The 17024-nt window shown below is 52.5% G+C and overlaps 1 protein-coding gene and 1 long non-coding RNA gene across 2 annotated transcripts in view; both read right to left on the bottom strand.

The window, feature by feature from the left end:
• Positions 1 to 17024, bottom strand: part of VAC14 (VAC14 component of PIKFYVE complex) — a 130898-nt gene that overhangs the window by 51618 nt on the left and 62256 nt on the right. Inside the window, exon 13 of the mRNA XM_077132975.1 lies at positions 1347 to 1503. Within this exon, the coding sequence (XP_076989090.1) occupies positions 1347 to 1503 (157 nt within the window). The remainder of the gene's footprint in view (positions 1 to 1346; positions 1504 to 17024) is intronic.
• Positions 1524 to 17024, bottom strand: LOC143659720 (uncharacterized). Its single transcript, XR_013163674.1, has 3 exons — positions 3832 to 17024; positions 3678 to 3712; positions 1524 to 3024 (listed from the first exon to the last, which is right to left on the bottom strand). It is a non-coding gene; the product is annotated as an uncharacterized LOC143659720 (long non-coding RNA).

The following is a 17024-nucleotide window of genomic DNA, read 5'->3' as shown; positions in this document are numbered from 1 at the left end:
GAGGGTAAATTCTGGGCTGAGGGGCAGAGGGAGGCAAGCCCAGTAGGGGTCAGAATAAGGGACCTGCTTATTCTGCCCAGGGTCCCTGACTGCCTAGGGACCGGGTTCACTGAGAAGGAAAGTGACTGCATCCTGGGCAAACAAGAGAAGAGGAAGTGAAGGGTTTGCTAGAGTCCCTTATTCCCTTGCTGGCTTTGGCCAGAAATAGTTGGAAGAATGGGTCCTGCTGAAACCACAGCACATGCAGTGGAGGGACCTGCATGAGATCCTGCTGCAGAGGGTGAGGGAGCCTATGACACCAGGCCCTGGTCTTAGTGTCACCAGTGAGACACCTTCAGTGCATGGGCCTCTGCTGTGACCTGTACACACTGAGCGCAGCCAGGCCTGCAGGGCTCCGGCAACTCCCAGCACTTCTTGGGACACTGGCCTGGGCTCTGGGCAAATGTGGGCCAAGGTGGCTGCTTGCAGCAGGTGTTCTTAGGGCCGGGCTCCAGAAGACCTTTAGGACTCTGCATAGTGGGGCTGAGGGAGGGAAGCTACTGCTGAAAGGTCCCAAATCTTATCTGACGCTTGACTTCTGCATTAAACAATGAGCTGTTTGGGGACCCTGTGTCTGGATGTCAAATGCTGGTCAATGTACAGACACATCCAGGAGACACCCCAGCTGCCAAGGCACTCCCCTACCAACTTGTGTTGCAGTGCATTTTCCAGGCTTGCTTCACTAGAGGGATGTGCCTGGGAGGGAAGGAGTTGGGACAGGGAGAAGGGTTGCTGCTGTCTGGAAAGACAGGGAGAAACGCCAGGGATGCCATGGGCACCTGCACTACCAAGAAGGCCTGACCAACCTCATGGAATTATCCCGCCTCTTACCTGGGCTGCCTGCCATATTGTGAGCTATTTTTAGCTTCTCAGTGAAGAAGAAAACAGCTGCCTAGCCTTCTTCCACCTGTGAGACCCAGGACTCTAACCCCCCAATTCCAGACTCAGGAGACAACGCTCCAGGTAAAGAGATAATTGGCTGAGTCAGATGGTTTTCTATTTCACCAATGGCTCAAAAGTATCAAAGAATATTTTGTCCAGATGTACAGGAAGACGGAGAAAAGGGATGTGAGGGTCTTATGGGGGTGCTGCTGAGTGTGGGCCAAGAGGGAGGAGGAGGGTGAGGGCTCTTGCTCCTGGAGCCCCTCACTGAATGATAGAGAAGTAGGAGGAAACCCACTGATCCCTCCCTGGCAGGGCTCCAGGGCTCCAGAATGATGGCCCTCAGGACTGCCCTGCTCCAGGACAGGAACCAGAATTAGTACTTCTAGGGTTTCTGAGACTAGAGACCCCAGGGGAGTGCTTACCGGAAGTGATCAGCAGACCAGCTCCACCCGGGGTGGGCACCTGAAGCTCTGAGTGGCTGGCCCGCAAGTCAGGGCCATTGAGTGGGCTGGGGTCATCCGTCTGGCCTGCGGGGGAGGAAGCAATTTCTGCCAATACCTCTAGATCCTTCAAGATAACCTGGGGGGAGAAAAGCCGAGGATAAGCGCTGTGCTGAACATGGATGAGATGTGAAGTCAGAGGCTGAGAACTGCCTCCAAAGGCTGGGGTACTTGTGTGTCCTGATTGGAGCTGAGCCTCAAAGACAATATCTTTCAAAGAGCTTAGAAAAGTTAAACAAAGGATATGGATTTAAGAGAATATAAACTGGTAGCACACAGGGCAGATGATAGAAGGAAGCTGGAAGTGGAGGCCTGGTCACTTTGGCTTCCCTGGCTGGGGGCCAGAGGGGTCACTGTGTGCTCAGAGCAGGTGCAACTCAGGGCTTCTGGCAGCCTTGGCCATGACTTATTGTTGGCTTGTGCTAGGAGCCAACAGTGCCCGCTGGTCAGAAAGGCATGTCCCCAGAAAGGCATGTCCATGTCCTAACCCTCAGTACCTGTGAACGATGCCTTATTTGGAAACATGGTCTTTTCAGATACAATCAAGTTAAGATGAGGCCATGCTGGATGTGGGTGGGTGCTAACTCCCATGAATGGCATCCTTACAGGAAGGCCATGCTGAGAGTCACAGGGAAGAGGGCCATGTGATGTTGAAGCGGAGACTGAGGTGTTATGGCTATAAGCCAGGGGAGCCAAGGATTGTTGGTAGCTACAAGAAGCTAGGAAGAACCTTTCCTGTGGCCTCAGATTATTCACGGCCCTGCTGGCATCTCTACTTCAAACTGCTAGCCTCCAGAATTGTAAGAGAATAAACTTTTGTTATTTTAAGCCACCCAGTTTATAGTGTAATGGCAGCCTTAGGAAACTAAGGCACCTCCAGACCATGTTCTGCTTGGGACAGTGACCATTTGCCACCTCCAGACAAGAGACCACAGAACCAAATTCTTCTGTAGGCATGAGGCTGCTGTGGACCCCAAAGGACCCTCCACAGTCAGGGAGTTACTCTGTGGTCCAGGACTGAGGACTTCATTACTTCCAGACCTACTGTTCAATTCTCGGCTGCCTCCACAGGGCTCAAACACAAGTCTGAGTGGGTAAGGCCGCTGAGGTCTGACCAAGCTTTCATAGCTTTCTAAGGCAGGAGCAGAGGTGAACGTGGAGAACAACCCAGAATGTGAACTCAAGATGGTAGGTAATGTGTGTCACAAGGTGCCCAAGGGCTGCGCCTATAAGCAGAGATCCCCACCCTTGCCCAACACCCCCTCTCTACTGCTGCACACCTGGTATCCACAGCTAGTGGGCCCCACCCGCTGATGCCCTGCTGTGAGGACAGAGGAGAGGTGAGCCAAGAACCTGCTTTGTTAGGAGGGAAACACTGGCTCCAGGAGACCTCACGGGGGTGGAAGATGGGAGTAAGTATGCACGTGCCTACGTATGTGCGACTTGAAAGGTCATCCATGCACCTTCCACAATGGTTGTGCCTTCGCTGCGTGCTGGGCGACAGGCCACCTGACTCCTGTTCTGTATTCCACTTGTCTCTGTGCTCTGGGAAGTGGCGTTTTGCCTGTCCTCCTCTCCACAGCTGTACCCCTGGACGTCCCTGGCACATAGGAGAGGCCCTATGTTGAATGGCTGGCCAACTGTGGCTGGCCAACCTGGGCTGCATGGATGGCGCCCAGTCCAAGAATTACTATGGCCACAGATGCTTCAGGACTGGTGCTGTGCAAATGGATGCAGAGCTCCAGGTGAGGCTGTGTGTGCCCTGACAGGCCCGCTGGGCAGACCAGGGCTGAGTTAAGCTCACGAGAAGACAGCTACTGTGTTCTTTTGGGGTGATGAAAATGTTCTGGAATTAGACGGTGGTGGTAGTTGTACAACTTTGTGAATATACTAAAAACTTCACTTTGCCCCTTGCACTACTTGTTCCTCTGAGCCATGGCCTACTCCCCTGAGGTCTGTCTGGATGGACAGAGGGACATATCCTCCAGGTAGTGAACCGTTGTGGTCAAAAGCAACAAGTGAGAAAAGTGAGCTAACAAGGCAGCTGGGGACAGGCTGGCACCCGGCGCCACCTCTGACACTGTGGAGGACACGCTGACATGTACTGGGTCCCTCTGTCAGAGCCACCTGTGCCTGAGCCGGCCCCGGGCGAGTGCTGCCCCTGCCTTCTGACGGGCTCCAGGGCCAAGCTGCCAAGGGAGGCGGCCACCCTCCCCCTTACCCCGAGTCAAAGCCCTCACTCGTCAGGCTCACCTTACATATGAGGACTCTGAGGCTTGCAGAGTCACCTGTTCAAGGTAACAGTGAATACACATCAAACCCAGCTCTGATCCCCAGCCCAGCCAGGTAAGCTACGTGGGGCTTTGAGGTCATGCAGTGACTTTAAATCCTGACCCTGAACAGTTACCTTCATCTGTCACCCCAACTCCTCATCCTGTACACTCTGACCCCCCACCATCGATGATCCTTCCTGTGTGGTAGCCACGCCTAGTCTAGGTGTAGGAGATGCAAGGCTGAAAGGCCAGACTCTGCCTGGGATGAAGTCACAGAGGGTGGGACAGGCAGGTAACAAATTCTGATAACCACCCAAATGTGATGTCAGCAGCTCAGCCCTAGAGGAGCTGGGAGGTTCTCCAGAAGTACTGGTGCATGAGTTTGCCAAGGGAATGGGGGCAGAGAAAAAGGCATTAGAAGCACTCTCTTAACTAGCATAAGCCATTCATGGCACAGGGCACAATATGGCATATTCCAGGAAGTTTAGCTTTTGGTGTGGTGTAAGTAGGGCACGGGGGACAGCTCAGAGACTGGGTGAAATGTAGGCCAGTCACCAAGAGTGTATAACCCAGATAAGAAGGCCTGAACTTGGTTTTGCAGGGGACAGGAGCCTCAATTTCATGTGTGAAAATGGAGATGGGATTCTGTTGTGGTGAAGATTCAGGGACACTTAAGGGCAAAGCACAGAAAGTAGGCATGGGAGAGGCTGGTGCATCACTGGTTGGGTGGCTTCTGGTACTGCGGCCGAGGCATTCAGTGGCCTGGCTGCTGGGGGTTGGGCAGGACTGCTCTGTACAGGGGCTTCTGGGACGAGACCTCCCTCTCTGCACCAAGCAGAATCTGCATCATCCCATCTCTGTAACATCTCCTCCCGCTCCCCTGGAGAGCATATTTTACAGTTTGAATTCTCTTATTTTAGAAAGTTTTAACACCAAATGGCAAATGAATGCAAATTATGCTTCAACTGCACAATTAAAGCCAGAAATGTTGTCTACAGGTTCCTTCAGTAATGCCAACCACTCCTCTTGTATTTACATAGCAAACAATGTGCCTCTGGTCACCAGTGGTGGGCAGGAGGCTGCCAGCCCTGCCCCTACTCCCTTGGCAAATCCCATCTGCCTATCCTTTAAAGCAGGGAATCAGAACAGCTTCTCCAGCCCCATCAGCCTCTCACCTCCTCTGAGTAAGGGGGGTGGAGAGCTGCCCTGTGGCTACGAGGCAGCTCCCTGACACTCTGGCTACTGCTTAGCCATCAAGCCCAGCCGACCTGCAAAGCCCACTCAGCTCAGGGTCTGCCTTGGGGACTTCAGATCCACAAGCCTGCGGCAGACCCAGGCTTGGGCCCTGCCTCTGCCTGGGGAGGGAGAAGAGGCCCTGGGAATATGGGGGGCCCTGGGGAGGTAGCAGGGGTAAAGGGGGCCAATAGGAGGCTAGGATAGAGCCACTGGGCCAGGGTTTTGGTGTCCCACTCTCCTGGAGAGCCCACAGCCATTGGTGTGCAGGCAGGAACCTCCAGGGCGAGGGGAAAGTCTGTTCTGACAGGGTGCCCCTTGCAGGCTGAAGGCAAGGCCCAATTCTCTCCACTCCTGCCCGGGCCTCGAGAACACCGGATCCAGTTCTCCACAGGCAACCTGGCTGGGCCCGAGCCTGCCGCTGGCCTGCAGTCCTGGCTCTGAGAACGGGAAAGGCTCAGAGAAAGCAGGAGGAAGCCTCATCAATTAGTATGCACTACGCAGCTTTTTGCAAAATGAATATAAAACACTTGTGCTTTCTTTTTGTGTGAGAGAAAGAAGCGGGGAAAGAGAGGGAGGGATGAAGGTTACAAGAAAGCAATATTCTGCAGGAGCAGGAGGGCCTGCAGTTACCATGGCAACAGGCAGGGGGTGGGGGGAAAGCTCATCAGCTGGTCCCCCCTTCTGGTGTGGCCATCAGTAGAGTAAAGGGGTCAGTGGCAACTGGAAGTGGAAACCATCTGACAAAGCACCTCTGGGGGAGAGGCCTTGGGGTGAGGGGAGGGTGCATCTTGTCCCCCATGACTTGGAGAACAAAAACTAGAAGCCAGAGGACTCCCAAGGAAGCCCTTCTTTCTGGAGGTGACGCTACCCAGAGGGTTTTTCACCAGCCACCACTGTACTTCCACTGGGGAGGGTGTCAGTACCCGGCAGCCTGCCAGCCCCATTGTGTGCCAGTAGCCCACGGATAGTCTTGGGGACGGTGGCCATTTCCTGTCTTCTTTTACTAGCCTATGCTGGCCTTCCTGTCCCAATACCTTACCAGCAGACTGGTCTTGAGGGCCCCTGGGATCCGAGGCTGCCTCTCTCACTCACTCCCTGGGGTGCTGCTGGCTGCTCCCTCACCTCCTGGAAACAGCTGGAGGTGCAGCCAGCTTTGGGACGCCAGGTCACTGGACCAGGAGGCCCGGACTTGCCTCCTACAGGACTCCTGAAAATGGAGTCACAGGGCGAGACGCTCAGCAGCTGCTGGACAAATACTTGCTGAACTGACCTGTCAGGCAGGAAATGGAGAGGCCTCCCACTTCATGACCCACTTACCATTAAGGAACTTTTGTCAAAGGCTTTGACAGCCACCGGTCAGCTGATTAGGCCCTACATGTCAATGGCTCGGCTTTCCAGCCGCACGAGGAGGGAGCTCTTCTCATGTTGACAGGAAATTGGCTGACATCCCCAAGCTGGGCACTTTCCAGGCCTGGCCAGGAGGAAGCTGCGTGAATGTTTCTGAGGGACACCCATGGTACAAGTCAGAGAGGTAACTTCCGGCTGGAGGCCCTGGAAGTGGAGGTCTGGCTGGGGTTGGTCCCTGCCAAGGGCTATCTGATGCCTCTGCCCAGAGCAACTGGGTCACAGAGGCATGGGCCTCGGCTGAGATCCAGGCCAGGTCGGGCTGCACCTCATTCTTGTTAAGTGGAGCCCATGTTAAGTGCAGAGGCACCAGAGGACAGGCCTCCACGAAAGCCTCAGGCCCTTCTGCTTCCTCTCCACACAGAAGCAGGTCAGAACTTTGCAGTCCCTGACTGTGTACAGAATGGCTCCTGCAGCCTTCAGTGCTTGCTGAACCAGCCAGGGAAATGAGCCAAGGCAGCCAGGCTGCTGTTCCCAGGAAGGGATCCACTCTGGTCCCTGTGTGGCTCTGGAGGCCGTGCCCATGCCAGCCAGCATGGAAGCCAGAGGCTTCTGTCCTGGAGACATAGTCAACGTGAGGTGTGGAAGGCAGCCCAGCCTAGGAAAGGGGTAGGATTCAGAGAAGAGCTCTGGTCTACCTTGGGGTGTCAGCCCCGCAGCACTGTTTTCTGCAATGAGGAAAGTGAATATTGCCAAAGAGAAGACTTGGGGGTGGGGAGAGATGGATTGCTCAGACTTAAACCTATTCTATTTCCCACTGAGGAAAAAAACCGTGATTAAAAACTCATGCCTTGGCAGAGCAAAAACAACTTAAAAAAAAAACAACAAAAAAAGACTATATCTCTGTGTTGCTGGCTCTGAACATAAGCCTTAGGAATCAGGATTGCCTTCATCCCCATTTTAAATTTGTAAATAAACCTCTGAAATTCTTTCCTAAGAGCCTAATACTGTGACATATGTGCAAAAGACCAGCACCTGATGTTTACTGCTAAATTCCACTAACTGACAGTGAGTGCACAGTCAGGGTTCTGGCAGCTTAGAACACCCCAGCAGTCATCCCTCCCACGGAAAAGGAGAAATGAAGGCTGGCCTGGGGTAAGACAGTTTAGAGACCTGCTCCTGGCCCCACCTCCTTTTACCCCCAGGGTCTCCTTCCTGCTGATTCAAGCACTGCCATTTGCATCATCCAGGCCCCTGACCAGGAGAGGACTCTCTCAGGGTTATAAATTCTCCTGGTGAGCTGGGAGGGATAAACTGTGTACACACATTGTCAAAGCTTGGTTACCAGGCGCGGGCCTGAGGGCCCAGCTATCTCCCGGCACCAGTGCACAGCAACCAGCAGAAATCAGCTCTGGACTCCTGGGTCTCCTCCCTCCCACTGGGTCTCCCTTAACCGGCTTACTCGCCAGCACACACCTGGTCCTGAGGATGCAGATTCTTCCCACTGGGAGGCCTAACTTCCTGTGTCCTCTGCAGGGCTGGATCCCAGCAGGGAGGGCCCAAAAGAGGTGAGGCAGACTGAGAGTGGGATAGCCTTTCCACCCACCCAACCTCTGGTCTGTTCACTTCCTCCTACAATGCTTCTAACTATGTCCTCATTGAGCTCACGGGTAAGGGGTCAACAGAATATGACAAGGGGTACAAAAGGATATGGATATACAGGGGGCTATAATTACACAGGGGAGCACCTGGCCCTGCCCTGATGTGCTGGAGGGGTGGGAGGGGGGTGACAAATAAGATTTCCTAGAGCATCTAAGCTGAGATCAAGTTACTTGACTTCTCTGAGTCTTAGTTTTCTCCACATAAAATGGGGAAAAACAACAGGACCTACCCTCAAGGGGTGACTAGGAAGATGAAATAAGATTGTGCACATCCAATGCCCAGCCCAGGGCATTCATGGAGCAAGCCAACCTTAAATGGCAGCTCCTCTTGTTTGCAGCAGGGAAATGGGCCCTGTCCTCAGTACTTCTGGGCTTAACAAAAACCCCTGCCAGTTTCGTGGGGCTTGTCAACTGCCAACGGGAAATTGGCAGAGAAATTTCGCCAACTCAGCTTTGACCATCTCCAGAGAAGGAGGAAAAATCAACACATAATTTGGAAGAGATTTTGACTTCTGAAGAAACCCAGGGCATTGGGTGGGAAATAGGGTGAGCATAGGTGGCCCACAGCCCACCCCGAGGGCTGTGAGGGAGGGCAACAGGGCTGGGAGTTGGGGGCAGGGCAGGGGGTCTCCAAATAGGATCTTAAGTTGGTCAATCCCTGTGGTTCTCAGTGAGGGATGTGCATTCAGATCATGTGGGAGCTTGTTCAAAATGCCTGCAGCCAGGTGACAAGGCCCTGCCTGAGGGTACAGCTCAGGAGCTCGGAGATAAGGCCCAAACAGTTGTACATTAAAAAGCTCCAGAGGATTCTGAAGGCAGCTCGGGTTTGGACAGCTCAGTGGTGGGGCTTCTGAACCCAGGCTGTGGGACCTTGAGTGCTTCTTGAGTTCAAAGAGAGATGGGCAGAGGTAGGGGCAGGGAGTGGGGATGAGCCAGTCGGGAGTGCTGGGTGGGGTACAGGAGATGGGGTGCTCAGACTGTGGGGAGATGTGCCAGCCAGGGGTGCTGAAGTCAGACACAGGGCCAGGCAGCATGCTCGTCCCTGGAATTTGGCCATGCAAGAAGCCTCCATCTCTGGCCTGGGGAAGGCTGCCTGTGATTGGGCTCTCCTTGTGGCTTTCCTATTGCTGATGGGCCCTGCTTTGGCAATGTGGCCTCCCTCTCTTTCCCCCTTCTCAGTGCTGAACTCCGTGTCCCTGGGGAGCTCAGGTGGCGGGGCCCATGGCCCCCACACTTAGGCGGGTGATGTGCTCAGGGTGAGGACATTGGCCCCTGCGTGCAGGAGTGAACACCAAAAGCCTCCTGCACACAAACCTGCCTTCCCCAGGGCGAGGTACCACCAGGTGAACCTCGTGAACGTAATGAACAGCACTGAAACATATATTCAAATGTGGTTAAAGAGGAAATTTTAGGCTGTATATATCGTACTAGAATAAAATTAAAAGACAAAATCCATGGAACTGCAAATGTAAGGCAATAGATAGACGTGAAGGCGGTTCACTGGTGGGTCTATAAGTAATATTTCCATATTGAAGATGAACAAGATTGAAAGAGGTTGCATGGACCTATGTGTCCCACTGATTGACACTAGAAATATAAGTTCTTGTGTGAATTAAAAAAAAAAAAATCCGTGGAACTGCACTGCGCAATGAACCCTAACTAACTTAACGTGGACTCGGGTATCATGGACTCGTCCTGCACTTGCAGGTGGCTGACATGGGACACAAAAAGCATACAGCAGAAACACAGAAGAGTGAGGGGAGCAGAAGACCTGTTACCAGGTGTGATTCTGGGACTGTCACCATGTCCTGTTCTCTCTCCACCCTGGAGATAATTTGCTGCCAAGGGCTCGCTTCAGAAGGCTAAAGTGCTGTCAGCACCCCTAACAGGGACTGCTGGTCACTCTGCTTGGCTGTGGGGTACAGCTGGAGAGGTCAGGCCAAGGTGGCCTGGCTATCCCTGAGGCAGGCTGGGGGATTGTGGCTGGAGTCCAGCTTCTGTCCCTTGCTGGCCGGCGGCTTTTCTCTCTTCCCCTCCTCTCACTGTCTCTCAGAAGCCCCCCTTAAGGAAACAGCAGAGAAACTGAGAAAGGGTGTACGCATCATATCCTTGGCAAGGCCCCTGTAGGGCCGAGCAGGTAAAGGGTCCGTGCATGCCTCACCCAGCAGTGGTGAGGGGCCCAGCTCATCTCCCCACGGGGTGGGCCCCTGGCAACAGGAATCAAGCTCTTGGCCACCAACACCTTGCCCCTTGGTCCTTGGCCTGAGGTTTTTACCTTATCACTTGATCTGATTATAAAGAAATCTTCAGAATGGAGGCTGAGGGTGGGTGGTGGGTGGTTGCTTAATTTGTTTTGGAGAGTGGATGGAATAAAAATTGGAGTGAAATAAAAACTGAAGCAAGGATATGAGAAGAAAAACAAGCCCCATTCTTACAGAAGACTGTCCACTTTTGAGCAGGCGGCATTAGTATTCCAGAGAGCGGCGGCAGGACCACACAGATGCAGAGCTGGGAGCACAGTCCCGCCCAGTCTCAGCAGTGCCGGGAAACAGAGGTGAGGAGATGAACCTGCGACTGGCCTGTGCGTGGACGAAGGGCTGAGGGAGCGGGCACCAGAGCTGCCCTCCTGCTCCCCACCCAGGCTGCATCCCACACCACCCCAAGTCCAGCTGCTGGCCTCAAAGACTGAACAGGAGGAAGGTGGAGAGGGTCCCGGAGCGGAGCTGGGGACCCCAGAGCCAGTCAGCAGCCCAGTGGTGCCTGGGAGAACAAGGCCAAGTCAAATGCTGAGAAAAGAAGGGCATCCAGGACTAAAGCTCAGTCAAGGACCAAGCACCATCAACACAAAAACAAAGGGGTTCAGCCTGGATGAAGCAGTGTCCCCATCCTGGCTGGTCACCAGCTTTGCAGCCAGGCAAGACCTGGTGTGAGGTTTTAGATGCTTTGGAATCAGACAGACCTGATATCCAACTCTGGCTCCTGGTGAGGTGACCCACCCTGTTGGCGAGGGGTTGAGAGTATCCTGAGGTACTCAGTAGCCCTTCCCTGGGGGTCAGCAGAGACTGGAGAAGCCTTGGGTTTCTGCCCTACAGGCCCAGCCACTCTGAGAAGTACCCTGGGTCCACTGAGGATGGAGGAGGCTCTAGACCGCATAGAATGGGGAGTTGCTGCACCCATGGTGTGCGCTGAGGACTCTAAAGAAGGCCTAAGGCGCTCTCGGGCCCACCCCAGCCCACCCCTTCTCCGCAGTCATGGCTGCGAATCGAATCCGCACAGTTAGTGGGCTCTGGGGCTAGACCCTCCCACTGCCATGAACCCCGCCTTCCTCGGTTCCCTAGAGACTCCGCTCTCATCCTTTCTTTCTGTTTCTACCATCAGTCATGTAAACCATAACCCCCTGTCAGCACTTTCTCATCACAGTTACTCTGAAAATAGGGGAGGAGAAGGAGAGAAGTAGGGCTCCTCCTACACTGAGCAGCTCTGTTCCACAGCGTTCAGGGTGCCCCAGCTCTGACATGGGGGGCAGACTTTGGAGGCTGCCTGTAGGCCTCCCTACAGGGAGAACAGCTCACATCTAACAGGGGCCCAGTGGGACGGCCTCCCCTGGACCTCCACGGACCCTCAGGCTCTGCTTCTGAGGGGGAGGATGTGGCAAGTGGCAGATGATGCCTCTTCTCCTTTGTGCCCCTAACCCAGCGCTGCCGGCTGGGTGTTCCCACCCTTCCAGCCTGGCTGAGTGGGGTCGCCTTGCTCCCTGCTCTGGGCGGCTCTGACTCAGGGGGTGGGGGGCTGGAGAGGCTGAGGGGGTACAGATGAGAAGGGGAGAAAAGTACAGAGGGGAATGCCAGTCCTGCTGCCAATTTCGCTTTCTGTTTGGTTTTCCCATGACCTGGGAGACTGGAGTCCCTCAAGTGCTCTCCCCACCCCCCCAGGCCACTGCAGGGCTTTCATGAGGTCGGCAGGCCTCTAAAGACAGGCAGCAAAACAGAGAGGATACAGACCAGCTGCTATTCCAGCTTTTGCTGTTGAAATGAGCAGGAAGGGCCTATAGCAGGCATGGAGACCATCTTCCGGATTCCAGCATGTATCTGACAACAGACACTTTTCCAGAAACAATGAGCAGTGCCAGAGAAGCTAAGGTTTACTGCATGTTGGCACCAGCTGGGTCCACGCTGAGCATCTTACCTTCGTGTTCTTATTTAATCTCACAAATGGCGTGGATGGCGCTACCATTCTTCTCAGTTTACAGGTAAGGAAACTGAGGCTCAGGCCAGGTCACTTGCTCAGCAACAACTGTTAAGTGGCAGAGCTAAGGTTCAACCCCTGGGCAGCCCAAAAGCAAAGTGTGTGTTCTTAACCCCCAAATGGCACCGCCACTGGGGGAAAATTTCAGGAAGGGAGGTATGTCATAACGACACCAAGAGGGGGTGCAAGGGTAGAATTCTTTCCTGCCATGTGGGAGACCTGGGTATGATTCCTGGCCCATGCACTCTCACCCCAATCATGATGCCCCCCCCCACTGCCAAAATTCAACAAATGGTGCTGCAATAATGGGATATTCACATGGAAAAAGAATGAGATGTGACCCCTACCACACAGCATACAAAACAAATAAAAAACCACACCAACAGTACAAAACACTGAAAGTAAATATAATAGCAATAAATAAGACCTACTAAAAAGACCTTAAAACTTTCTTAAGGGACACAGAGATGATATAAATGGACACCAGCTGTACTCTGGATGGCAGAATTCTATACAATAAAAAGGCCAGTTTCTTTCGTGTAGTTGTTATTATGGGTTGGCATCTGTGCAGGGTGCTTTATAGTTTTTCCATAACAACAGTCTATAAGGTGGGTGCCAACACCACCATCTTCACAGGTCGAGAGAGGCTAAATGCCCTGTCCAGGTACCTGGCTAGGAAGGACTGAAGCCAGGATCTAGATGCAGGTCTGCTCTCCAGGCGGCCTACCCTCACTCAGAGGTAGACAGGTGGCCTTCCAGCTGTCTCCCAAGGCTGAGATCACCTGGGGAATTTTAAAAACTTTAACACATATATATATTTTATTAGGGAAGTTGTGGGTTACAGAACAATCATGCATAAAATACACGATTCCCGTGTACCACCCTATTATTAACTCCTTGCACTGGTGTGGCACATTCGTTCCAAATGACGAAAGCACATTATAATGATTGTACTATTAACTATAGTCCACGTTAAGTTAGGGTTCATTGCGCAGTGCAGTTCCACGGATTTTTTTTTTTTTAATTTATGCAAGAACTTATATTTCTAGTGTTAATCAGTGGGACACATAGGTCCATGCAACCTCTTTCGATCTTGTTCATCTTCAATATGGAAATATTACTTATAGACCCTCCAGTGAACCGCCTTCATGTCTATCTATTGCCTTACATTTGCAGTTCCATGGATTTTTTCTTTTAATTTTATTCTAGTATGATATATACAACCTAAAATTTCCTCTTTAACCACATTTGAATATATGGTTCAGTGCTGTTCGTTACGTTCACGATGTTGTGCTGCTGGAGAATTTTAAGTGCAGGTTGCGAGGCAGTTGTGCTTGGGAGTCGGGGGGGCCACCCGGGGTCCCTGCTGGGCCAGGTTTCCAGCCAGGGACGGCACAGCACCCCTGTTCTCCCCGGCATAAAATACACGATTTCCATGTACCACCCTATGATTAACACCTTGCATTTTGGTGTGGTACATTTGTTCCAGTTGATGAAAGCACATTATTATAATTGTACTATTAACTATAGTCCATATTAAGTTAGGGTTCACTGTTTGTGATTTGGGTGGCGGTGGCCGCCAGGCTCAGGAGGCAGCTGGCAACTGGTATCTCGTGGGCAATGGAAAAAGCAGTCCCACTTCCCAAACAGGGGTCTGGGACAGCTCTGAGCATGCTGCTTGTGCTGTGTGCCATTTAAATCAGGATCACATTCTCACTCAAAACAAATAAATGGGTCTCTAGCTAACGGGGAGGATTTCCAAATCTTGCTCCAAGAATATTAATTTGACACCTGCAAATTGTTTTTGACAAAAGGGATTTTCAGATGAAGTCAGCAAGGAGCAGGCGGCACTGAGGAAATAGCCACTTTCCCTGAATAACAGAGACAACAGAGAATGCCGGAGGGGCACGGACCACAGAGACTCACTCGGAGAGAACTGAGGAAAGAAGCCAGCGAAGACACCCTGGCGAGGCTGTGTGCCAGCAGGACTGCTGACTGGCAGTGTGGGAGAGCGGGTCTCCCAGGCTCTGCCCTCCCTAGGCATGGTTCTTGCATCATTAACACTTGGGTACGATCTGTCCCAGAGGGCAGTGGCTCCCTCTAAGAATGAGGAGTATATGGTTTTATCCTGATCACATAGGGAGAGAAAAACATTTGCAATACATACAACAAAATGTAATATCCCCAATATAAAGAACTCCTACAAATCAATAACAAATTGGAGAAAGGGTAAGGGGGCTAAAGGAGTTTTTTTTCCAAAATACATACCTCTGTACACCTACTGTGAACCTCTCAAAGACTTGTAGAATGAAACAAGGCCAGGAAATCTCACGGGGAAATCCTGAGGAACTAGGGTGATGATAAAACTGAATACAAGTCCCCACCTCCCCAGCTGGTTCTGCCACGGGTAGCTGGGACCATACATTGTGAAACATAGGCACAGTGGGTAAGCAATGAATAGGATTAGATTCGGGTCTGGCTTGGAGTTTGGGCTCCACCTCTTCCGGGCTATAGGTCCAAGTCACTTAACTTCTCCGAGATTTAGTTTTCCGAACTATAAAACGGCCTTAACAATAGTGCTTCCTCCACTGAGCCGTTGGGAGCATTCTGCAGAGAATACAATGGGGGGCCTAGCACTGTTCCTGCTCAGGAATGACTTCATACAAGTAAGTCAATCTTAAAACTCATCCAAGACAATGGGACAACCTGTCCCCTGAGGCCCTCCAGCTGGATTTAAGAATCTTAGTAGTGAAGAGTATTAGATTCGGTTAGTGAAAGAGGTTTCCTCGGAGCCTTCAAACCAAACAGGAAGGGGGCCTCTTCCTGGCCAGTGTGCTGTGGTCCTAGGAGATTGTAAAGGAACCTCAGGAAACACCCATTTGAGATCAAGACTGGGTTGGAAACATTAGGAAAAAGCCCCAGAGAAGGCACTTTGAGCATAAAAGATGTCCTAGAAAGGAAGCTCCAGGAGGAGAGGGATGTGGCCAGGCTCGCGGCTAGGTCCCCAGCAGGGACTAAAGATTGAGCAGGTGACACTTAGGGATGTGATTCTGGTGAAGAAAGATGATGTGGCAGAACCGGGACTCACCGCTGATTACCTTGCCCCCAAATTTCGCCTTCCTTGGAGAGATATGTGCAAAGGCCCGTCATTCCTGTTATGTCACCAGCCCTCCTCCAACTGTCCCCAAGAGCAGCGTCAATCCTCTCCCCACTGAGGCCCATGAGATGCGCCCTGAAGCACTGACAACATTTGGCACTTCAGCAAATCGAGTTTCCACAGCTGCAACCAGAACAGAGCAGTTTAATGGACTGCATCTCCTCCTGCTCCCTTTAAATGCACACGCACACAAAAACCAATTGCAAGCATAGAAAGCTGGATGGGATTAAACAACTCAATTTAAAGGACTGAAAACTCAGCTGCTTCCAGTGAGGTTCAAGGAAAGGGACCAATCAGCAAAGTGCTCCTGTTCTTTTTTATACTGAATTGAGGGCTGTGGAGGGGTGGTGAGCCACTCCCAACTCATAGGCAGAACTGGGCCGTGTCCGCCCGGGCCTGCCTGGTGGGCTGCAAGGGGTGCAGGCGGGGAAACGAAAAGACAGGAAGGGGTGTGGGTGCGTGCGCGTGTGGCAGGCTTTAGGAGGGGTCAAGGGCAGATTCACAGACCATTGGTTTGGATTTTTCTGGAAACACAGACTCCCTACTTAGAGGCCAATACCTGCAGTCTGCTGCTGAGCTGTCTTTTCTGCTCAACTTCAGGGAAGGGATTCAGGCTGCAGAACAGCGGCCCTGGGTTCCAACGCAGGCCTGGTACCAGCTCAGCGAAGACAGAGGCACGCTGCTCTACAGGGACTTGTAAGCAGCGTCTCTCTCCTTTCTACCTGACCCCTGGCCCTTGTCCACTCCCACATTCCCCCTGTGGCAGTGTGGACAGCTCTGCAGATTCACATGCCCACTGCCTCCTGGGGACTCGGTTCTGCTCACAGCTGCCCTGGGGGCCAGAAGAGGGGAAGGAGGGGGCTAGTCAAGGCTTAGACCTGCAGCCTGAGGAGCTAGTATGGATGGAGGGAGGGTAGGCTGCCCTTCCAAATGGGGCTGCTCAGCTGCAAATCCTGTCCCCTTGGGCAGGAAAGAATGCAACGTCAGTGGGAATGGTATGTGGCCAAGGAGGCCCTCTCCCAGATGGCAGGAGGGCCAAGGGACTGGGGCCTGGGCTCCCCACTCCCAGAAGGGGTTGCTCCTCCTGCCTGGGGTCAGGGCCAGCTTCTTCATTTGCACCAGCAGTTCTTGGCGACCCCCAAGGAAATAAAGCTTAAGGGTCTAATTTCAGTTTAGGCTTCCCTGGGCTGGGTACAGCATTTAGTGTCTCACGTGGATCATTCTTTCTCTTGACTCTGGGTGCTTTTACCACACTCACTGGACAGATCAAGAAACCGAGATGCAGAAGTAAAGTGATTTGCTCAAGTTTAAGTGGCTGGTGTTCAGCCAGACTTTGGACTCAGGCGACCTGAACCCCGAGCCAATGTTCTCAACCACCAGTCTTCACTGCCTTCCAGTGAAGATGCAGGAAGTCCTGTGCAGGCCTTCTGCTCGTCGAGACCCTGTTCTAGCATGCTTTTCAGAAGAGGCTACAGAACAGCCCTTATTTCCAAAGACAAGAATATTAACCATAACTTCACCTCTACAAAGGATGCTCTACTTAGCAGGTGTGAAATAACAGGCAGACATTTGAGTACTGATTTAAGAGAACAAAACCTAAACAAGTACCTCTTTACTACAAGAGCCCATAAGTCATCCAAAAGGAGTGAGGCCAGTGGCCAGTGGTATGTGAGGAAGGTGGTGC

Source organism: Tamandua tetradactyla, chromosome 16, assembly GCF_023851605.1.
Source record: "Tamandua tetradactyla isolate mTamTet1 chromosome 16, mTamTet1.pri, whole genome shotgun sequence".
NCBI classification, from domain to species: Eukaryota; Metazoa; Chordata; class Mammalia; order Pilosa; family Myrmecophagidae; genus Tamandua; species Tamandua tetradactyla.
Note: the sequence above shows the minus strand (reverse complement) of the source record. Positions and strands in the feature narration are given on the sequence as shown.